This window comes from Falco rusticolus, chromosome 11, assembly GCF_015220075.1.
Source record: "Falco rusticolus isolate bFalRus1 chromosome 11, bFalRus1.pri, whole genome shotgun sequence".
Lineage (NCBI taxonomy): Eukaryota > Metazoa > Chordata > Aves > Falconiformes > Falconidae > Falco > Falco rusticolus.
Genome location: NC_051197.1, coordinates 3,157,101 through 3,181,235, shown reverse-complemented (window position 1 = coordinate 3,181,235; position 24,135 = coordinate 3,157,101). Strand labels below are relative to the sequence as shown.

The 24,135-nt window shown below is 38.8% G+C and overlaps 1 protein-coding gene across 1 annotated transcript; it reads left to right on the top strand.

Annotated features, from left to right (window-relative positions):
• The first annotated feature begins 398 nt into the window (after window positions 1-398).
• Window positions 399-23,558, top strand: ALG6 (ALG6 alpha-1,3-glucosyltransferase). Its single transcript, XM_037404365.1, has 15 exons — window positions 399-843; window positions 2,932-3,043; window positions 6,664-6,748; window positions 10,202-10,291; window positions 11,211-11,299; window positions 13,524-13,606; window positions 14,314-14,399; window positions 16,726-16,896; window positions 17,406-17,541; window positions 19,566-19,651; window positions 20,240-20,324; window positions 21,433-21,503; window positions 22,407-22,475; window positions 22,565-22,763; window positions 23,036-23,558. Exons 2-15 carry the CDS (start codon window positions 2,962-2,964, stop codon window positions 23,231-23,233), a joined length of 1,530 nt encoding a protein of 509 aa, XP_037260262.1. The 5' UTR covers window positions 399-843; window positions 2,932-2,961; the 3' UTR covers window positions 23,234-23,558.
• Window positions 23,559-24,135: the final 577 nt, after the last annotated feature.

The following is a 24,135-nucleotide window of genomic DNA, read 5'->3' as shown; positions in this document are numbered from 1 at the left end:
GTCGGTGCGCTGGAGGGGGGAGCGCGGGTGCCCTGCGGCCGTTCGCCGGGCGGCGGCGGGGCTGAGGGGCGGCGGGTGAGGGCACCCGGCCGGGATAGCGCGGGCCCGGCGCGGGGCCTCTGCCCGGTCGCCTCTCCCTGAGGAGGCTGCGCATGGAGGGCGGGTGGATGAGGGAATCTGAGAAACAAATACGCCTCCTGACTCGGAAGAGGGGAACAGGAGGCTTTATGGAACGGGTGTTACTTCAGCAGATGAAATTATTTCGCTTAGCTTTTGTGTTTTTGAGGGAGGAAAGGGTGCTGTTGAGCTGCGTGCTGACATCTCAAAAACCCAACAAGTTATATGCTTCTACGTCTGAGTTCTGAAACTTCCTTTTGGCCAGCAGCGGGTGGTTCGTAATGCTGCTGTTTATCTCAGTCTTCGTAGCAGGCATCGTGGAAGGACAGTGGGTTTTCGGAGCTGTGGTTTTCACCTTACGCTTCTACAGGCAGCATCTCACTTGAGAGACCCTCTGGTGTTGCTCTTCCAGAGGCAGAAAGTAAAAAGTCTGAGACTGACCAAACCAGCTTTATCATCTCCTGAGAAGCCTTTATTTGTATAACGTTGTTACCCGTGGGATAGCAAAAATTAGATCAGCGCTTTAGAATCTAATAAAAGCATGGCTTTTGTTTCAGGAGGTAGGGAATAATTATTAAAGATGAAAAAGAAGTAGGAAAGAACATTTTAAGAACCACTTTTGAGAGGAGAGAAAGAAGAAACTCAATACCCCAGAAAACGCCAGTGAGTCCAGATGTAGGGAATGGCAGGAGTAACTGAGAGGCACAGAGATGGAGGAGTGTGTAGGTGAGACTGGCATTACGTAGGAATTATGAAGGTATAACAAATTAATAATTGTTCTAACTGGAGATAGAAAGGAAGGGCAGATGTATTTTATAGAAGAGGAAGGCCAGGCTTGACTTGATTTTTTGGAAGTCATGTAGCCTCTGGTCTTACTTGACCCAAGTTTAGAAAGGATGAGAATTCACTTAAGGTAAAATGATCTACAGAGTTGACCTCAGTATCTCTTATTTAGATAAAAGTGCCTGTCCTGTGCTTTAGACACAGGTGTAGCACTGAAAGCATGCAAATGTCAGTGTTCACGTTTCTACCTATAGATGGTGATCTACTGCTGTCATAGATTTGTATTGTTAAAGTAACTTTTTTTATTTCCCCTTGGTGGTGGTGTTGGGTCATACCTTTCTGTGAATAGTGAATAAGTATGGATTTAGTTTGAACAGGATAACCGAAATGTGTCTTAGATGTTGCTTGTCTGTCACTAAAACAGCAGTTCAGTACTGCTGCTGTGTGGGATTTTTTTTTTTTTTTTTTTGCTTTTTTGTTGGCAGTGGCAAGTAGATTAAACTCACTTAAATCAGACGATGCGCCTCCTGCAAGGAAACTCTTGGGTAGTTGTATCCAGGCTCATCCACTTTTCTGTAACGTATCTGTTGCTGACTGCGGAGGGAATGGTGCTACTGCTGCTAATCTGGCAGAAGTACAGCCTTTGGATTTACTGCTGTCTCTCCCTGTCGACACTGGAGTAGTTTCTTCTTCAGGTTTTTTTTTTTTTAAACTCGGACTAAAATATTTTTGACTTGGGGTCAAAGTTTGCGTATTTTATAGTTAGTGGGGTGGGTTTTTTTGCATAGAGCAACATTATATTAACTTTTCTGTTTCTTGATTTCTGAGTTTGATGCATGTGGCCTTTAATTTGACAGATCTAGCAATGTTTCTTGTTGTTACTGGATCCTTAGTGTGGTCTGGTAAGCTTGGTGGGAGACCAGTCCTCCTTCCTCTTTGGGTAGAAGGATGGAGGAGACTACTAGGTTCCATCTGGTGTCCTCTGGGGAGAAGTTGCTGGTGGATAGTATGCTTGTGCTTAGGAAGGGAGAGGTAGAATTTCAAGACCCTTTTTGAGTATTGGGGAGATTGAAGTGGGATTCAGAGCAGGGATTTTTGATCATTAATGCCAGATATTTGCATTCCTGTGTTGGTATGCATTTAATTTTTTGATTATGTACTGGCTCATGACTGGATTCCTGTGGAATTAGTTAGAACATAGGATACAGAGTTCATGATGGGCTCAGTGCTTTTATAATGGCTATAGGAAAGCACATGATACCTGGTCCAGAATAACACCTGCCAGGACATAGTTAACTTTTAAATCACTTTTTAATATGTCTAAACCAAGAACAAGCCTATACAAGATCGGCACTTTGCATAATTTGGCCATGGTGTTCTTAATCGAGAAAATAAGTGGCATTAACTTAATACTGGGACACTTACTTTTTAAAATGCTGTGCTTGTTAACAGTTTTTTTTTCCTAGCGAGTTATTAATCTAGGAATTTTTATAGTCTTCTTTGAAGAGGTTTTTCTTGTTCAGTGGCAAATAGAAGTTTGTGACCTACTTAACATACATGGTTGGCATGAGTATTTGGACTACCATTACAGTCTTCTCTGCTGGTCTCTTGTGGGATCTTCTCTTGTCACTTACAGGTCAAACATGCTACATGTTTGCATAACAAGTTGTGTGGAGCTGATTAAGGTGATGCTGAAGTATGTACAGCGTAGTGTTCATCTGGTATTGTAATTCTCTTAGGTGGTTTGAAATCTTTTACCCTTCTTGCTGTTGTTTTGAGGCATTTTGTCAGATGCCTTTTCATCTTCTAGCTCAGAAGTGGGGAGAAATCGCTTCCGGGCAGCTTTTGGACTCATGGTTAGAAATCCTTCAGTACTGAAAACCCCTCCCGGTTGTGGCGTGCTTCCAGATGCAAGGCAGTAACAGAATGCTTCTGGGTGGGGTGAAAACTGGGACTATCAGTAGTACCGCTAAATACCTAAGGAACAAAAAGATGGATGGTATTGCAGCAATGTTTATGGTGTTTTTTCAGGTACCTTTTGGCTTGTTACAGAGACCAGCTATGGAGAAGTGGAGCTTAATGACGATTACTGTTTTACTGGCACTTACTGTACGCTGGACTGTATCGCTTGGTTCTTATTCAGGTAATACGTGTTCACGGTCTGTAAAACCACCACATGAAGGTGAATTATGGAGCCTGTGGTAAATTAGGATAAACTTACATGTAAAATCATAAATAGGAAGCAATGTGTTATTTCAAGTGTTGTCGTATTTTAGTGCCTCTCTATTTCCCTGAGATTCATATAATGTCTTGGTCTTATTTTTCTGAAGTGTGCAATGATTAATATCACAACTGCTTGGAACAAAATGCTGGGAAAAAGCCCCACCACAACATGTTTAGGGTTTTTTTTTTGTGTGTGTGTGTGAGAGATATGGTCAGTAATATTTTTGGAGGAGCCAAAGAACAGCAGGCTTTTCACCCCTATGCCTTTGTTTCAGTAGCTGCAGAATATTATTGTGGTCCTATTGTACGTTTATTTAATCTTGTTAAGTTCTGTAATAGATACAGCATTAATTTGTATTTAGATAAACCTGTACTAGTAGTAATGAAGACAGCGTAAAGATGGTGTCGAGTGAGTGATTACACTGCCTTGTAGCTATACTTAAGATTGTTTACAGCATGCACTAGAGCTATATTCTTTTAATAGATGTTTTTCTCCTCCCCATCTCATAATGCTTGCAAAGAGCCAGCAAGTTTTTTTCCAGACCTCTCAATGCCATTCCTGCGCTTAGCATAAGCTTGCACAAAGCTTGCTCTCTGCAAACTTAAAAAAAAGAAGAAAAGAACCATTACTTTCCCCATCAGCTAAAAGAATCACAAGCTCAGTCAAATTCAGCTCTGGTTTTCTGTTAAGGCATTTGGGAGCCTCATCCCCCGAGTAGCTGGAGCTGTTCAGTAGATGTTAATGATTTTTAAACTGGTAACTCCTGGGTTTCATTTACTTGAAGGAATTTGGTTGAAGATAAGCTGCATGCATACCTTCTCGCACAGTTTTATTTTGAGTTTGTTTTCCGAAAATGCTGTTATGAGAGATCTGTTCTGTAGGTAATTGGGGCCTTCTTTTACCCATCTGTAGGCAGAAAAACACCCTGTCTTTTGCCACACAGTACTAAATTTCTGTTGCACTGCAAGTATTTACAATTACATGCTAACTAGATTTTTTTAAAGTTGAATTAATTTGAAACCAATCAAGATTCTGAAAGAGTGTCTTGAAATAATGCCTGAACTAAAATAACTATTTTTTAAAATCTTGTTTCCTGAACAATGATTGTAGTTTAGGAATAGGAAATGCTGAGTCTGATCCAATCCAGCAAATTCTTAAAGCACATGCTTAACTTTGAGATTTGGCTGGCTGAGAAAAAGGCAACCCTGAATGTTTGAAAGAGCTGCCAAATGCATAAGTACACTGGATTATTATTATTTTTTTAAGTCTTTGACTTCCTTCAAATGTAACAAACCTCTAGTGACAGGAGCGAGAAAAATAATTGGGCAGGGTAACGTTTAAACTGATGATGTGGTCCTGTTGTTTTGCTTTCACCGCTGCTCAGTGTGATAAAAGTTGAGCAAAGGATTAGAAGTAGTTACCGTTCTCTGAAGGAGGCTCTGGTAGAAATGCTGATTCGGCATACTCTGAAATCACGCGTGGCATGGATGGGCAGAAGCAGGGTGGTTAATTCTGCCCTCATTTACTGTATAGTCTTGGACAGCTGCTGTTGCTTGCCATCTAGCATGCTTTTGGATCTGCCTCTGGAATTAGGGTCACTATGGTGAGAAAGCAGGTAGCTAGCTATACCTGGTTTTAAAAGGTTCCTGTTTGCAATGACCTTAGATTAGCTGGTCTTGGAGAATTATTGAGGAAAAATATGGCTTCATAGATTAATGCATTATTTTTTTACTATATTGCCAAACTCCTGCTAAATGACCAGTAGCGAAACACCTGTGTTGAAAGGTGGCTTCAGGCCCTTAAAAACGCTTGTTTCCAGGTAAAAAAAAACAAAAAAACAACGAAATAAGACCACTCTAAAGTATTTGTGACCCTTTTGAAATATTTTATTTTATGTTTATTAATTCTGAATTCTCTTTGGCTGTATACTTGATGCTTGCTGTAGATGGAAACTAAACATGCGTTTGCGAACTAACCACTGTGCTATCAGTCTCTGTATTTGGCTTTTCGTAATCGAACATTTGGATTAAGATCTCTTTTGATCATTCTGAAGCCAATTAATTTCTCTTCCCTCTGTTTTTTTTTTAATTTTTTGAGAGGGAGAGAAGCTGAAATAAAAAATGTGTGTATATACACACAAAAGTGCACACATATACACACACTCTAAAATTTGGGTAACACCTACTTTTGTATTTCGGTAATCCTGTGACAGGTTCTCTGTTCCCCTAGATTTATAGCTACAGAGTGGGCACTGATAAAACTCCTATTCTCCAGTGACCTCACTCGCTTGGGAAACTTCTAGTTGAATGTGTCATGTAGTGGAGGTAATCCACTTGCTCTACTACCCAGGAATAAATTAGCAGATATTCCCAGGTAGCAAAGAGAACATGCTAAATAGTACATATCTGAGCTTGTGTGACTGACTCCCACAAACATAGATCATGTGAAAAAAATCTAGATGGCTTTCCTATATTTTAAAGAATCTCTTAAATCTCTGTCTGGCTAGTGTCAATATTTTACTGGAAGTACTATCAGTCCGGTTTCTGTTCTCAATAAGCAGAGGTTAATAGAAGTAGATAAACTCTCTGATAAAGATGCTTGACGTACTGCCATTACCAGAGTTAGGCTTACATTGAAGGAATTGTTTAAGAGTGAAGTGTTTGCGTTGATACAGCTTTTTTTTCTGTGGAAAAAAAAAAAAAAAATATCTTTGTTTCCTGCGAGACTTACGTATATGTGTATGAAAAGTGTCCTTTAACATAATTCACTTTGCAGAACTGCTACATAATAATCACTCAGTTGAAAAATGTGCGAGAGAGAATTCCTGTAAACCAAGAGGAGCAGTTATTATTTAGAAGGCTTTGTAGATTATAAGAAAAAATTCTTCTTGACCTATTCTGTGTACTGAGTGGCCTGATTTAGTAAATGGCTCATCTTAACTCTTTATTATGAATCATGGGGAAAGGGACAGATGCAGCATTTTTGCTGGTATTGTGCAGTGGGGACCAGAGGAAAGAGAGAGAAACTGGGGGACTTGCAGCAGATCCTAGTTCCAAGTAAATTTAAAAATAAGGCTGGCTGTTACTTTTAATAGCAAGGTACCATGACATGGCTGAAACACAAGTGAGAACACTGTCAATTATTATATAGGAAGGAAGTAGCATAGTTCACACAAAATCAGTATGAGATGTCCATTATGTACACTTTCTTATTTCAGAGAAAGTGCCACATTTTTCATCTACACTTGGAAATGATACTTTTTTTTTTTGTCAGACAAGGAAGCAGTTCTTCACAGTGGAGTATCTTGATAAATGCTTATTGCAGAAATATCCAGAAAATGAAAGGAACGCCTGACTTTTTTTTTTTTCCTTTCGCCTGCCTGTTAGACTGCATAGCAGATGAGGTCTCTATTATTCTCAAATATCATAGAGGAATGGAGAATAAAATTAGTAATGTATTAATATGCAAATACATATCTGGAGGAACAATAATCTGCATAAACCAAATAAATTCCTAAATACTCTGTCATCTCTCTTTAGGTGCAGGAAAACCACCTATGTATGGAGACTATGAAGCTCAGAGACACTGGCAAGAAATTACTTACAATTTACCCATCAGACAGTGGTATGTAGTGCTATTGTAGTCCAGGTTATAAAGGGGTAAATGTAATGAAACCTTGGTGTGTATCTTTAAGTTTAAGATCTCTGCAACATTTTCTGTTCTCTGAACTATTCTAAAACCTCTTTTAGTAGTAATATATTATCACCCTGTTCTTAGACTGAGGTACCATTTTCTTCACAAAAATAATCATATAAAAGCTAAAATTTGGAACTTTGACTTGCTAGCTATGAGCTTCTATAACAAAATATCCTGACTGGTAGGTCTCTCTGTGAAGCTCCAGCTTTGTTTTGATTTGACTGGAAAGATCAAGAAGCACTTTTTTTGCAGGCTTACATGAGATCATACAGAAGCATGTTCTCCCGGTTTAGAAAAAAAATAAATATCTGTTCAGCTTCCTGAGTTCCAGTTCTCTAATTCACAAGAAGATTCATGATTATCAGCACTGAAAGAAAACAAAACCAGAGCTAAAAGGCAGGGGCATTCCGGTGAATGCAGAGAGTTGAATTCTTGTGCTGGAGGCACTGGTTGTTTTTCACACCTGTGTTCTTAATACAGATTTTAAAATGTGGGTGCCTGGAATCTAGATGTAAGGATAGCGAACTTGATTTCTACGTATTGGTTAAAACAGTAGGAAAATGATTCCACATATTTATTTTTACATTATTCCTAATATTCCATAGAACAGTGAAAATTATTTAGTCCGTATATATGCTGCAACACAAATTGGCATACACTGGAACTCCAGGTCATCTTCCAAGGGGGGATAGTTGTTTGTCTGGTGTAATTTTTTTTTTTTCTCTGCTGTTGGGGAAGAGATCGATATGACAGAATACAATATTAATTCAATAGTAGTTCTGTAAATGTATGTGGGGCCAATTCTGGAAGTATGGCACTCAGTGGAGCTTTGCAGGTGACTCTATATTATGACTTCAGATCATCCTGTTGTGTCTATATTATCATTTCTCTTTGATGTTTTTCTGGGATATCCAAACCCCTCATTGTGCTTGAGTTGGAATAGCGGAGAGCTGACATAGTAATAGAGTTGGTAGCTTTGATCCACTCCGCTATGTGGAACTGTATGTACTTAAAATTAAGAGTTCTAGCAGTCGCTATTTCTAGGCATTCTCAGGGGCCTGATGAAACTATATTGCAGGCTGGGTTTAGCTTATGGGCTGCCAGTTGGGCATCTCAGTCTTGTTGTATTTGCTCTTTGTTTTATTTATATCAGAAGTTTTTTGGTTGGGTCTGCTTTGGGAATTGAATCTCTAATACAGCAAAGTCATATTTGGTCTTGGGTGTTAGGAAAAGATGATCTTGGCTGACATGCGAGGGTTTATGTGCTAGAATACTGAACTGTCTTACCCCTCCTATGTTACAGAAATACACAGGGTGAAAAGGTGTTACACGCTGGTATGTGTAAAAAGCGTTCAGATTTGAAGTTGAAATTTTGATCGCTTCTAGTGCTGTTATTTGTTTAGTATTTAGAAAAGCTGTCTATACAGCAAGCATGTGTTTTTCTGTAGATTAGCCTAGGTAAATACAGAGAGCAGCTCTTTCATGAGGATATAGTCTTACAGGATCTCTTCATCTTTTCACAGACTCAATTATCATGTTTATTGTTAAACAGGTATGTGTAGGTAATATAGCTGCATGTTCCGTGCTTATTTTCTTTGATCCGAACCAAAGATTTATTTTAAAAAAATAAATGCCGCAGTAAAGTACAATATGGTTTGTAGTTAGTTTCCAGAGGCTAGAATTTAAATATTTCTTGTTTATATTTTTCTTTAGAATTTTGATGTTATTTATTAAAAACTACTTTAAGAGCATGTTTTCTTGTACTGCTAACTAGAACTGTGAAGGCTTTTTTTGCTAAATATTACTGGGTATAGGGATTGTTTTTTCTGTTGAAGCTACGAGTTTATGGAAAATAAAAGTTAAAAAAAAAAAAAAGAAAACTGGAAAGTTTGCTACTGAGTTGCAGACTGTTACAATCTGCATGAGGAATCTAAAGTACCTTGGCATGAAAATCTTGAATTGTAGGATAAGAAGCAGAGATGCAACTCAAATATGATTTATCATTAGTTCATAAGATACTTCAGGCAGCTCATAAAGAATTCAAGAAATATCATTTACTATAATAAATGTCAAAAATTGGCTGCATTTGAAGAGAGAAACTGGAAAAGCCAAGAGCGTGCCCCTTGGCGGTTAAGTAGGCTGGTCAGTCTGTTTCACTGTACGATACAAAGGGTCTGATGCCTTATTTTTGTAATTCCTCCTTGGGTAAAACCATCTGCTTCTTGTTTGGAAGAGGTGACTTAATTTTAACCGCTGCCAGTCTTCCGTAGCAATATGGACATGCTGTAATTACAAACAGGAAAATCCTTTTCCTTTCTGTCACATGGTCCACCTGAGTTTTGAGGTTGAACTAAGGTAAAGTGGTTGTGGCTGACATACCCGATTGAGGTTCGTGACCTTGCGTTGGTTAGTCAGGTGGTGGTGTTACTCTAACTTGGTGTTGCCTTCTAAGGAATTTTTTAGTCACGACTCCTACGTTCGTGCTGAAAGAACTGCCTAGGTGCACCTGCTGTGGCTTAGTTTTCTTCCAGACCTATGCTGCTTTTTGTTTGTGTAGTATCTTTATGCCACCCTTTTGCACTTCTGTTCAGTTGCTTTCCAGCAGTATAACTTCAGCAGATGTTTTTTTCAGAGTTTTCATATTAAGGTCTGTTAAGCAGAAGCAGTTCACACATATGTAACATATGCTACGTTATGGTCTAAAAGTAGCAGATAAAGTTTAACTCTTCAGAAGTCCTTGTCACATATTAAATATACTGTCCAAGTCCAGGCAAAAAAAGGAATCTAGGATTGATATAAGGAACAATCGTTAGTGAATTCCATTTATCTTGAAATTTCTGTTTAACTGCATTGGTTTTATTTTCTTTTTGGCAAATTGACTGCTGTCTTCTGGCATAATTGACATACCTGAAAAATGTTTATGTGGTAGGTCCTCACCTCCGTCTACAAACCAAACCTGCAAGTCTAGAGCCGCAGTAGATGTGCGCAGTAATTTTTGTGTAGGCTTTATATTAGTCTCTGGATTTTTGTTAAACTGTTCACATCAAGGATTTTCCTTCTCCAGGTAAGCAGGCTTTAGCAGCTTTTTTAAAATCTGGTTTGCAGACCCAAGTGAGTGTACTCTGAACCACTTTTGCTTTTGTTTTGTTGCTTCGTTTTTTTTGTGTGGAGTAAAGTAAAGCAGATATAGAATCTCTCTCTCTCAATAGATCAGCAAATATAGAGTATATATATATATAAAGTAAAATAAAGAAGTTGCTAACTTCTGTATTGGAATTGGAATATGTTAAAAAAATATTTGATTTGATATTCAACCTTTTCCTTGGGCTGAAACAAAGCTAGAAAAATGTAGATCCTTCTCTAAATTTTTTTTTTTTTTAGGTACTTCAATACAAGTGATAATGACCTACTGTACTGGGGCCTTGATTATCCACCTCTTACTGCCTATCACAGCTTCGTGTGTGCTTACGTGTAAGTTCATTATTTTAAACAAATTCTGTGAAGAACACAAAACACCAAATTTACTTCCCCTCTCTTTTTTTCTTTCTTTCTCTCCTGAGGAGAGAAACTAGCTAAAAACTTATCAATCTGGGCAGCTGATGAAACGGAAAGTATTGTTTGCTATTTTAAAGCTAGGGAAATAGATTTTATGTGTATCCCTATGGCTTAAAACTAACACTGCTGTTTTTCTGCCTTGTAATTATTGCAAGGGGGGCTGAAGGGTTACATTCTTCTTTTTGCCAGGTCTGTAAATTTCAGCAGATGCGACTTAGCTATTTCACTTTCCATGTGAGCCACTGTTGGAGCAGTGATGCACAGAGAAAAGTGCTGTAGAAATTGGGTGCATTGCATGGGAAAGCTGTCATGTTTTGAGAGCCCAAGTGACATTTGATGACTGGATATCATGTAAATAGAATTCTGTTATTGGAATACTTTTTCCACGAGGGCTTTACTGCTGTTGGAATGAGACTTATGGAATAAGAATGTAGGTTAAAGTGCAGAGGCACAGTTATGTGGGGCGTCTATGTGAACTGTAAATGGTTTATATTTAATACTTAAGTATGAAAGTTATTTACAATTGTTTTTTTTAAAAGTCAGTGGAACTAGGCTGAAGGTGGTTATCTTGTCCTAATAAATACTGTATTGCGCTTTTAGTTTTTTCCAAGATTATTTTTTTTTAATTGTGAAATAGTAGCTAAAGTCTACAGTGTAAACTGATCTAGTGGTGAGGGAAATCTTTCATTGATCAGTATTGCTCTTTGAAATATTTCCTCCCATTCATCTTAATTCTTGGAATATGCTCCTGTGCATGTCATCTTTATTGCTGAAAGGAGTGTAAAGGGAAATGAGAACTGTCTACATTTTGATGTGTCTGTACTTTGTTTTACAGTGCAAAGTTAATAAATCCTGATTGGATTGCTCTGCACACATCTCGGGGGTATGAGAGTCAGCCACATAAGTTATTTATGCGTACAACAGGTAGGAAAATTATATTTCCTTAGGATGATCGTACAGATTTGTCTCACTAATTTAACATGTTTAATATCATGCAGCTTTTCTGTCTTCACCAGTTTATTCTCAGTTTTTTGACTTGGTTGGCTTTGCAGGTCCATTTATGAACAAAACTTCCATGTTCTTTTCTCTTCTGCCGTCATTTGTGAAGCTGATAAATGTAAAATATACAAACAAGCTTTCAACCCAACTCAAAATGAAAGCTACTTTTTTTTGTGGTATAGACCCATTTTCTTAATTTTGAAAATAGTGTTGTTTTCCCTTCCATTCTGATAAATACACTTTTCATTTTCACCTTAGCTTGGGTTTTGCTGTAAAATTATTTTGCATGTAGACTGGCACTCACTGATTTGAGTCTCTTGAGGTCTCAGAGATCTTTATTATGAGCTATATACATTATCTGAAAGGGATATTTGATACTTTTAAAAGATGTCACTTCTCTTTCAAACGACCACCACTTTCTAGAGAGAAGCTTCTGTTAAAAAAAAAAAAGTATTTTACCCCTTTCTTTCATCTTGAATTTTTTTCCTTTAGTCACTCTTCTGACCATTTGATTATTTTGAACTGCCTTTCCAAAGAAAATGATAAAACAAATGCAGAAAAATATATGTAGATAACTTAATTCAGTAGCTGTATCAGTAGGACAGCAGTGTGGCGAGTGAGCTCTTGTTCTTTAAGCAATGGCAGATGCCATGTTATCCTGTTACTGTTTTATTTTAAATCTGTCTTTTGCTTTGCGTAAGGCTAGTTCCACAAAATCCTTTCTGATTGCAACAGCAGAATTCGTTGTTCATCAATAGCTTTTCTGTGTATCACAAACCTCTCAGTCTGGTCTCTAGTAATTGATTGAATTGAAAAAAAAATAAAAATCACTAGAACTTAATTACCCTTGAAATGGTCTTTATTAATTTTGAAATCAACTCACTTGACAAACCACTGATGGATCTTGGAGAACTGATAAACACTTTTAAACAACGGCCATTAGAAGAATGCATTAGAATAATACAGAACAGTCAATGTCAGCTGTTGGTATTACACCTTTATTTTAAGTGTCAGTGTATTTGTTTTGCTAACACCTTGGGTATATTTGTTTAATTGTGGCTTGAGCTTGCAAACCAATTCATTGCTGCATAACTGAAACCTTTAAACATTTTCTTCCAAATCCAGTGACTAAAAAGAGGCAAAGTATACTTTCCCTCTTGGAATAATTGCACATTTTCTGAAACTGGTTTATAGAAATAATCTGAGGTTTTTCAGGCTCTTAACACCTGAGAAGAACTCACCTTGTGGTTTAAGCATGAGCAGGAGTTGACATAATTCTAGGCAGGTGAACCTGCCGGTTCTGTTTTCTTGTCGGCCCTCTTACATATATTTTCTGTAGGCAGATGATCAAAGCCAAATAACTTTTTTAGTCTGTTTGTCCAGCTCACTAGTAATTCACACAGATATGTTGGAGATTGTTATAATCTAGAGCTTGTTAATTGTGTCTCCAGACTGTTCCATCAAACAACTTGACTGGATCTAGTCCTAGTTGATTTCTTTTGAGAATTAAGAATGCCTTCTCTTATTTTGGCATGTGAGGAACTAGAGTGTGCTCCCTTATTGACTGAGGCTGTGCCAGAAGCCAAAACAGCTGAACACATGGAAGCAGCAGCTTTTGGACATCAGAAATGAAAGCGTTAGAAACATTAACAAGATCAAATTCTGTAGTCCTATTTCTTTTTGTCCTTTGAAGTGGAACTACCCAGTTTATTCTAATGAAGGCCTTTCTGATATTTTAATGTTTGTTTGCCTGTATTTTTTTCCTTTTCTTTCCCAAAACAATTGAAAAAATTAGCACACAGCGTAAGACAATAGAAAAGCATATTCAGCTGAAACTATAGTCACTTGACTTTTGAACTTCAGTTGAACTGAATGACTAAAGTGAAGTTTCCAGTGGGGGTACAGATGCAAACCCCACATTCAAAAGGTAGGCAACTAGTCTCACTCCAACACGGTGTAGTTATTACTGTCTGAGGTTGGGTTTTTTTTTTCTTTCCCCCCACCAAATATAACCAAGATGTGCAGCATTAAGAAGTTAAAACTGTAAGCAAAACCAAAGATTCACAATCCAGATGAACATACACAACTTAAATAGCATTTAGATGAGGTATGTGGGAGGATTCTAACATAGTTAATCTTTATTTTTCAGTGTTTGTTGCTGATTTGCTGGTTTATATTCCTGCAGTTATTTTATATTGTTTTTCCTTGAAAGAAACATCTACTAAAAAGAAGGCAAGTATCTGGTGTGTGTGTGTAAATTAAAAGCCAAAGAAAACATACTGTTAAAACAGGGTAGAAATGTAACAGTATGAGAGTTAAGTAATGTATAGAACATTGTGATGGCTTCAATTGATGTAAAACTGATGACAATCAGTATAACTTATATTAAAGGCTTTTCAGTTGAAAAGATTTTAAAAAGCCATTAATTCATCTCACAGCAATTATTTTAATGCTTTCAATAACAATAACAAGGTGCTCTGAAATTTAGTAGCCATGAACTCCTGAATTATATTTATTTCTGAATTTATTACTTGGGTAGTAAAAGCAAGATTTGTGCTGTGACATGGGGGAAAGTAGAAACTGCTTTGTCTTGCACAGTTCTTGTGGTAGAACCAATACATTTTGGAATAATAAGTCTTCTGATTTTTGGAGTGGTTCCAAGTTTTAAGATGGGTGTGGGTGATCTTTGAGCTGGTTAGCAAAGGGCAGCCTGTCCTCTATTCAGTATTTTCTTATTTATGGAAAATTTTTATCCTTTTTTATTTCTCAAAATATTACTGACAGAAGATCACTTGTAGAGAATAAGATCCCTACATACAGGGTGCACCATGGAGGGGCAAATTTTTGTACTGGAGTAGTAGTATGAGTTCCTTAGTCTAATATCTAACTTGGAAATAAGTATTTTCCCTCTCTCTTTTTTAATTTATCCTTCTTTCTAGGTTTCCAGTGCTCTCTGCATACTGCTTTATCCAGGGCTCATTCTTATTGACCATGGACACTTCCAGTATCCTTGTAATGCAGTGAAGTGAATTTCTGTTTTCAAAGTAACATTGTTCTTTAGCACATGTCTTTAGTGGGGCAGAAGGTTACTTTTGTATACAAAGTCATCTGAGGGCTTCTGCCTACCCCAAAGCGGACATATTAAAGAAAACTGTATGTCTGAAATATATTGTAGATAAATAGTTGATCGTGGGACAAATCAATCCAAACACGAGTAGCATCCTTCCTGTGCCTCAAGCTCATATTTCCGTCAGTCACTTTATTGCAGAAAACGTCAGTGGTTCTATGACAATGAACAGAATGATGGCTTGTGCTCCTGTGATTTGTGTTTGGAGAGAGAATCGCCTTAGATCTTGAGATGGCAGAGAAGTGTGTCAAGTGTAGTTGTGTAAAACGTTCAGTCCTATAAAATGTGCCATTCTGTCTTGCCTTTACAATTACTTGAGACTGGGTGCACTTCACTCGGTGTCTAACCATTGAAAAGCTAGGCATCTCATACGAGTTAGGCTGTAAGAGCTAACTGGTCAATACTGGTGGCAGATGCCTTCACAGGTGGGTCTTTTAAATAAGATTTCTGGTTTTATACTTGTTTTGCACATCCACAAGCAAATACTGTTAGTTGACTACTCCAGGCTGTGCTGCTCAGGGCCGTCAAGCCAGAGGGACACAATCCTGGAGTTGTGATAAATGTAGATGTTTAAACGTTCCAAGGAGATACTGAATCTCAGCATCTACTACTAAATCAAGTTTTGAAAATCAAGTAGTTTACTTATTTGTGGTTTCCTTCTGAGAGAGTGCATAGTCAACTTGGAAGATAATATATTTTAGAAAGCAGATTTTAAAGGGAAAAAAATCATAATGCTATTGAATATTTGAGTTACAGTTCAGGAATTCTGAAATTCTATTTTTGGCCTAACTCTTTGAAGATGTAGATCATCTGGAGATGTTCCTTGCAAGAATGGGGATGGGAATTAACGCAGTTCTTAGGAGAGAGAAGCTGGTGGTCAGCAGACGGCACAAGGTTTCCATTTTCTAATACGTATATGACATACAAAGAGGAAGGCAGTAATCTGTTCTGTTTATCCTGTGTTGGATAGGGCAAGAAGTAACAGCCCTAAGTTACCATAGGGAATATTCAGGTTTTTAAAAATACAAATAATGTAAAATAAATAAAATACAGAAGAATCTTTTGAATCTTAATTACAGTGAAATGCTGGAATAGACTGTCGGTGGATGTTGTGGAATCTGTAGTGTCGAGGTCTTTAGGAAAAGGTTCAGCAAACCTCACGTCACAGGTGACGTATGTGTGGCAGATGCTGTGTTAAAGCAGACGGATGCACTGCAGAGTCTCCTGTGGTCTGTTGCAGCCCCGTGACTCTTAACGTGAGTAACTTCACTATCTGTGACCAGCTCCCAAGAAGTCGATAGATTTACTTAACCTTAACTGCTGCTGCATGGCTCTGCAAGATCAGAGCCTTTTGGTGTAACAATGTGTTGATGTGAAATTGATGAGAACTCAAATATAGTTAAGTTTTATTTTGAGTGGGGAAATTTGACTGAGCTGAAAACAACGTAGACAATCTGAATGTGTTGTTACAGCTATTTATATTGCCAAAGAAAGAACAAAATATTGTGAAATTTCTGACAATACAAGTAGGTCTCTACTGGTTTCTCTCCTTGTGTAAAAATAATGGTAAAAGACAAAGCTAATATTTGTTGCAGTTTAACAGTAAGTGTAGTGTAGTCTCTTCAAAATCTGCTGAGACTGGGAACCTGTTCTCAAAGTCTTAGGGAAGTAACATTGCTTTTAGTAACAATTATTCATTGTTTGTACAGTATTAGCAGCTACGGGAGCTGGTCATGGATGAGGGTGCACTGTGAGTATAATATAATCACAAAAACCTCAGGAGTCCTTGACCTAAATTATATATTATTTAAATACTGATGTATTTGAATATTCAGCACCTATCTTTTGGGAGCTGGGAGGAGAGACTCTTGGCAGCTTTATCCTACCAAGAAAAAAAGTGTTTATCCTGATGCATCTTACAGAGTACTGTCACTATCCCCAAAAGCTTGCTTAATATGTGCACACATTGTTTGTCTTTGTATTTTCCTGTGCAAGCTTTGAATCAAGCCTTGGAAATGTAGAAAATACACTTAAAATAGAAGTAAAGTTATTTCTGTCTGTCAACAACATAGTCACAACTGGCAATGTGTTTTTGAAACACACTTGGAAAAATTTATTTTGCATGCTATTTTACACTTGTCCCTCAGGGCATTCATTACCGATTTGCAGTAATAAGATGTGTGTCCTTGTCCTTGACATAAAAAACCATATACAACTCAGTGAGCCTTGGCTTTGCCTTGTGGGGTGTACTTTACTTGTCTTATGACTGGGACCTTTTGGCGTCAGTGGCGTTTTGCTTGGCCTTAAATTATAAGCAAATGGAACTTTACCATTCTCTGCCCTTTTTTTGCTATTTACTTGGAAAGTGCTTCAAGAAGGGCCTGAAAGGAAAGGGGTAAGTGACTTCAAACCATTTTATCTTTCTCAATAATACACCCAGGCAGGCTGGCATTGAGAATGTGATTCTCCTTATTCGCATGTGGGGATTTCTGAGTTAATTTCTAGTGGAAGATACTTACCTTGTTGTAATGTATTTCTGTCCTGCAAAATAAATAATTCTTGTTGAGACCTACATTAAGTATTTCCAGTGAACAAAGAGCAAAATCTGTTAAGGTGTCCTTTCCTAGCACTTTTCATTCTGTTAGCTAAATTAAATATGGACTGCGCTGGGCAAGCAGGTTAGATGCCCAGCAGTAGCTCTGTGGTTCTTGTGAAGTTATTCTCACTAATTTGGGGATGATGAACTTTGTCTGTGGTACTGGTAGCTCTTTTTGTTTAGATTTTTTTTACCTTCAGTGCTGTATCCCTTCTAAAAAAAGGTTTATGCTGTAAACTAAGAACTGGCTTTTGTTATCAGCAGCTGATTTCGTCTTCTCTCATGTACGCTTTTTCTCTTGATTGCAGGTTAGTTTTGGTAACTAAGATAGCAGGGACAGTGGTGGTGTCCTTTGCTCTCTGCTGGCTCCCGTTCTGTACTGACATGGAACAAATCATGCAAGTACTCAGAAGACTGTTTCCCATTGACCGAGGCTTGTTTGAGGCATGCATGTTTTCTTCTCCCCCACCCCACTGTAAATGTTCTGTATTCTTAGATCCCTTGAGAAACCTTCATCGTGACCTTTAGGGATTTCATGTGGGAGACACACCACAGAACTAGTAATTTGAGATGGCTTCTTCAGCAGTCATTTCTTGCCAGTTATTTAATCCAGTATTTAACCCCAGCTCAGCTGGCATCTTCCAGGATATTATATGAGTAGACAACACTTATCCCATCATCAAACCCATACCTCAATCCATACATTTTTCCATTGAAATAGATTCCATATTAATTGACAGTGTCAGAAGATGTAACCTTAAAAGCTAACAGCTTCAGTCTCCGTCTTTGGGTTCTGCTCAGCTTTTTTCAACAGGAGGCGTTATTTTTTACATAGTTTTTTAAATAATGTTTTGGGTGCAGCCTAGAACTTCCTTTTTGACCTACCTTGTGTTTTCAGTGCAAGTTTCCACAATATTTTCCAAAAGTTTTAGGCCAGTTCTGCTTTTAGTTTTCCTCAGAGTATGCATGTTTGTGTGCTGCAAGGTGTGCAGTACTGCAGCCTAAATCCAGAAGAGCAATTACTCATTTAGCTTTTAAAAGCAGATTCTCACCTTTAACCAATAAAATGAAGCTTTGAATTTCCAGGTTTTGATGTCACAGGGATTTGAGCAAATGCTTATGTCGTTTGATTAATCTTCAGTTTTCTTTTAATCTTCTTTAGATATAAATAACATTACAACTGGCAGTTTCTTCTTCAAAAGTTTTAATGCTGTTGTACCAAAGGCAGCATTTTATTTAGTTAGTGGTATGGGAGTGTTCTCAGTGTATCTCTGCTAGTATATTTAAAAAAAAAAAAAAAACAACCAAAAAACAAAACCACAAAAAACCCACAACAAAAAACCAAACCTGAACAACCCCTCCACAAAAGACCCCCTACATGCCCCCCCCTCCAAAAAACCCAATGACCCTTAGGAATTATCTGGAATTTATAAAAAAATAGTTTTGGTTACCACGCTTTTTATTCAGTACTAAGTTTAAAAATAAAATTTGTAAATGACAATAACCAATGAGTCTGAAAGAGCTTAAGGATTTTAGTCTAATATTAGCCCAAATATTTTCTGAGTTGATCAGGGGAGTGACTTGCTGGATGCTAATCTAGATAAAATGAGAAATTGTCCATGTAAGCAATGCACAGTAAATTTATACTGGGCTGTGTGTAACAGGTTCTTTGAATTGGTTCCCATTTACAGCAACAGTAACAAATGCTGATGGTTGTAAAATTGTATTGGCTCTTCAGTAGGCGTCCTGTGTGTTTGCTGGTGCTGCCAAACCCTCTGTTCACTTGTAATCCTCAGCAGATTTGAAGTGCATATTCTGTATTGCTGGTGAGCATATGAGGAAGATGGCTCAGTGGTTGGTGCTAGTAGCTTTCTTGCTGTTATGTCTACACAGCTGTGATTCAAGCAGCTGTTTAGGGATGAGTTTCATGAGCATGATAGCTGTAGTTACAAATTTAATTTTGAAAGTGATCCTAGCACAACTGCTAATGTCTTTAGACTTCTTGATTTATTAGAGGTTAACTCTGTCATTGCTAGCAAGCAGTAAGCACAGCTAAATACATTCAGGTATGTAATGAAATGTGACAGTATACCGAATGTCTTCACATGCGAAAAAAGATTCATATATGCCAGTGTTCAGTCAGGGACAGACAGTTTCAGAGCTCTATTTTCACAAAATGTATGATCCCATGAGTTCAGAAGTAGTCTCTTGTGCTGAAGAACTATTTCTCAGTTATTTCAGAACATGTCTTGATTGAGTCTCTTGAAACTTTCAATTTTTGAAGATCAGAATAAACTACGTCTAAGAATATGATGTGTATCTGCAAGCGTCTTTTCGCAGTATCACAGTAAAACCCCAACAATCCCCCACCTCCCAAGCCCTGTTGTCATCACAAACAAGTTTAAATGAATATAATTCTCACCGATTACTGGTTGCGTTTTTTTCTTTTTTTTATTTCCCTCCTTCAGGATAAAGTAGCCAATCTTTGGTGCAGTCTGAGTGTCCTTATAAAGATAAAGAATATAGTATCACCTCAAACTCAACTAAAACTCAGGTAAGACATAACTGAAGTGTTTAAGTAGTGTTTTATCCACATTTTTTATAAAATGAGTAAGTTTTGTCAAAATTACTAATTTTAAAATGTTTGTGTTTAAAATCTTGAAAAAATGTTTTTTTCCCTATACTGTACTTTTCTCCCAAGTGACAAGGATTTCCCCAAGTACTGTGGGCAGTATTTACAACTGAAAAATTTCCTGCTTGTTCATACAATGATTAAGCTACTTTGGTGGATATTGAGTTAAAACTTGCATGCCTTCCTTTTCAAAGAATTACCTCTTTTAGTGCTCTTAGAAGTCGGAGTTCACAGTTCTGTTTTTTGACTAAGTGAAGAATTCTAAGTCTAGGTCCCGAGAGTCTGAAATGTTAATGGAAATGCTTTATTCCTTTTTCAAGAGCGCTTATGTCAGCACTTATGAAGACAGTTTGGTGCTTTTCTCTTGTGATTGAGTCTCCTTGAGTGATTTTGAACTTCTGAAAATTACAGTTGAATTCCCTAACTAACTTAGTTTTCAAAAGTGATTATATGATAACGTGGAAGTAGTTACTTGTGTATTAAAACTCTTTTTCTTACAAAATTCTTTAGTTTTGCTGTAACATTCCTGAGCCTGCTTCCTACTTGTATAAAACTAACCGTCCAGCCTTCTCTCCGAGGATTTAAATTTGCTTTGGTAAGTGTGTTTTTAATTGCTCCTTGGTTTATATCCACTGCTGAGCAGCGGTGTGCAACCAACAGTTCTACTTACAGTTGTTGGGATGTGCAGAAGCATGCGTACCATTAAATGCGTTCTGTTTCTGCTGAAGATACTGGTTCTGCTACCACATGTCTGGGAGGTCTGACCTGTCTTTTATATCCAGACTTTTTTTTCTTTAGCCTCAGTTTTCTTTATTTAATGCTGTATTTTTATTATCTTCCTCTGAAGAGTCTTCAGAGGATTCTGTACACATTAAAGCATCGCATAGAGTTGGCATTTCTCCTCTTTCTGTTTAGCTTCCAAAGTGCTAGTTTTTTCTTACTGCATTGGCTGCAAAATTCAATAAAAAAAGTCCCAAGATGGACATTATAAGCTCGTTAGCAGTTTGAAGAGGAAAGGACAGAATTTTCCCAAGTGCTTTGCCTTTTCTTAGTCGTATTGTATCATTGAATTTGAGCACCTTAACATGACTTACATGTAAAAATCAGTTGACATGGAGCTGGTCCTAAGATTTCAAGAGTTTGCAAGATAACTTATGTTTTTAATTTTGTGAGAGTAACGTTTGAGAGTTTATCACAACATTGCCTAAAACTAATGTTTAGCTTTTCTAATAATTGGTTTGTGTTTTAAAGTGTGGTTTTTATTTGGTGGAGAAAAAAGACAGCTTGTTTATTTTTGGTGTATTGGCTGCTCATGATGATGAGCAAAATTTAGTGTCGAAAAGGTGGGTAGGCCTTGCCATGGCTGAACTTTGCCAGTGCTTATGTATGTGAATCTTTTGTCTCCTTGGTGGGAATGCTCTTGCCAGTAAAGCTAAGCAAGCGTGAGGGCTCTTTACATGAAGTGTTTTCTGAATAATTCTGCATAAACTTTCAAACAATGTATTTTTTAGTATGTATAGGTGGTTACAGAAGCAGCTCTGTGTGTACTTGTAAATTGCACTGGAGTAAATGTAGCAGTTAATTAGAAAAACCAGATCATTTAGCTCATACATTCATGTGAAGTCTGTGCCAGCAAAGAAACTAAAACAGTGCTTTGCATTGCAGTCACATAGACTAATATATCTCTGATTTCCTTTTCTAAGGTTAGTTGTGCATTGTCGTTTTTCCTGTTCTCCTTTCAAGTACATGAAAAATCTATTCTTCTAGTGTCAGTGTAAGTAAATTATTTTTCTGTGGATATATTTTGATATTTTTATTGCGTGCTGCTTTCTCACTTACAAATATATCTGATTTTTAAAATTCTATGCATTTCCTTTTCTGAATAACTTGTAAATGAGAGTGTAGAAGTACAGCTGTACTCTCCTGCTTCACTCATCTCTCTGGGCCAGTGTTGTGCCTGCGTTTCCTGGAGCAGGATGTGGCCCAGCACCCAGCTGTGTGCCCAGGGGTCAGCTGGCTGCGGCATTGGTTCAGGCGATGCTGCCGGACGGGTACTTAGCTGCCCAGCAAGGCTGGAGTGCAGTTGCAAGTTGAACAGGGTGATTTCATGCCTCGCTAACGGCGATGGTAAAGGGCCCTCTCTCCCTTTGTCATTAAGGTGTGTTTTTCCCATCCCCTGCCCCAGAGGAGGTGAGGGCAGCAGGGACGGTCCGCAGCTTTGCTCTTCTGCTGGATGTCCTGCAAGTAATGTTCGAGAAAGGAAGATTTGGAGAGGTGACCTCCTTAACTAGGGAACCCCCGTTAGCTCTGCAGGCGGTTCCCTAGAAGCTCCAGTGCATGCACGTGCTCCTCAAAGCCAACCAGAAGCCTTGTGCAGAGCAGGCACTAACCTGGTGGTGCGCACTGTAAGGGTGCTGCTGAGTGACTGCTGCAGCCCCTGCAGGGCAGGGTGCCAGCACCCTGGGGTTCGGGGGGGGGGGGTGGTGTCAGTGGGGCAGGGTGCCCCAGGAGAGGAGGCAGCATTTTGGGCACTGCCTGTTCCTGGATTTTCTAAGCCTGTGCCAGCAGTGCTCTGCCCTGCTCCTGAGGAGTGGGAGTGCAGCGTCCATGCGGGAGGTTGATGATGAAATGCTGTCACTTCATGTTGGAATATCTGCGTCTCCTCTCTTCATTCTAGACCAGTCTGCTTAATCATAAATGAAATCCCGTTTATGGCTACGTGGTTTTTACTTGTATCAACTTTCAGGTGAGTTGGACACTATTTTCTTCCTTTTAAGTTCTTAGAGGTAGAACTCGGAATGCACACTGACTTCTGCGGGTGATTCTGTTTAACAGTATGTTGCCCCTTCTGCTGAAGGACGGCCTGCTGCTGGCCTACGCTGTGACCACGCTGGCTTTCCTGGCAGCCTGCCTGACTTCCTTTTCCATATTGGAGAAAACTTCAGCAGAGGACCTGCAGCTGAAGCCATTTTCCCTTTCCCTGAAGGGATATGTTTCGTGGTTTAAGTCATTTCCCAAGATGGTCAGGAGTCTGGTAAGCGATTTTAATTCCTGTAACTCTTACTTGCAGCTTTTCATCGTATTGAAGTACTTGCATAAGCCAGTTTTATGTCTGTAACTGTGCAAAGAGCCCCAGTCAGGGAGAGCCGAGCTATGTCAGTGTAGAGGCGTTTGCTATCATTTTTTTCTGCGATGTCACTGATGTAGAGATTGAGGAACACAGAACATCCGGGTAATGAAAGTAACTGCTCACTTGTTTGAGGTGTTAAATCGCCATGAGCTAATGCCTCATTCCTTACCTTACAGTTTCTTCTTTCCGTAACCCTGATGGGTGTCCTGTCTGCAATGAGTGCTGCGGTGCCTCCTCCACATAGGTTACCGGATTTATTTCCTGTATCTGTGTCAGTTATTTCTTGCTTACACTTTTTATTATTTTTGGTATATTTTAACATTGTTATACTCTGGGACTCAAAGAACAGTAGAAGTCAAAAGAAAATCAGTTAATCCACCCATGAAGATCAAGGACCAAACTGTGAAAGGACAGAGTATTTCCAGTGAACGGTGTCTGGCATTGCAGGTAAACCTGTTTGTGACGTAATACAGTTCCTGTAACCTAATGAGAATCGGGACACAATACACATATTGAAACATAGAATAGTCAAAGACTGGTTTGAAGGAGAACTATTTTGAAGAGCACTTGGAAGTGTGATTTGGTGTTTTCTTCAGAAGCGTAATACTTTGTTACCATTTGTAAACTTGAAATACCTAATAAAGGACCAAATTTTGAATTCATGCTAAAATACCCCAGCCATATTGGCAGAACAGCAAACTGTTTTGTTTGCATTGAGTTTGTGTGTCTCCCAGCATAAAATGCATGAGCAGGTGAAGCAGTGCAGGTTAAGTAGAAACTCTTGACTGGTGGCTCTTAAGTGGTGTTGCTGAAGTGCTTTATGGTGTCAGCAGTCCTGCGTAGTCACCGTCCTCTGTCATTTTGTGTAATGCACTGCAGTCCATCCAGGCCGCTGCACAAGGCCACACGTTGGTGCTCGGTGCTCCCCGGGTGCTGTGGTCTAAACAGGGCACTTGGTCCTCCAGCTCATGGTGATTGGTGCGGATGATACAGGGCTGGAAGGAGCTGCTGATGTGCCAGGAGGCTGCGCTGCTGTTTGGTGGGGCCTGGGCAGGCTGGAGGGCTGGCGCAGAGGGACCTCATGAAGTTCAACCAAGGCAAGTGTTGGGTCCTGTGCCTGGGGAGGGACAGCCCCACACACCAGCACGGGCTGGGGCTGAGCTGCTGGGGGGCAGCTCTGTGGAGAGGGAGCGGGGAGTGCTGGTGGGCGGCAAGGTGCCCATGGGCCAGCAGTGTGCCCTGGGGGGCATGAGGAGGAGTGTGGCCAGCAGGTCGA

Coding starts and splice junctions, on each gene's coding strand:
- ALG6 (XM_037404365.1), top strand. CDS start 2,962: ATGGAGAAGTGGAGCTTAATGACGATTACTGTTTTACTGGCACTTACT. Junction 6,749..10,201: donor AATTTACCCATCAGACAGTG/GTATGTAGTGCT, acceptor TTTTTTTTTTAG/GTACTTCAATACAAGTGATA. Junction 21,504..22,406: donor TCTATTCTTCTAGTGTCAGT/GTAAGTAAATTA, acceptor TCTTCATTCTAG/ACCAGTCTGCTTAATCATAA.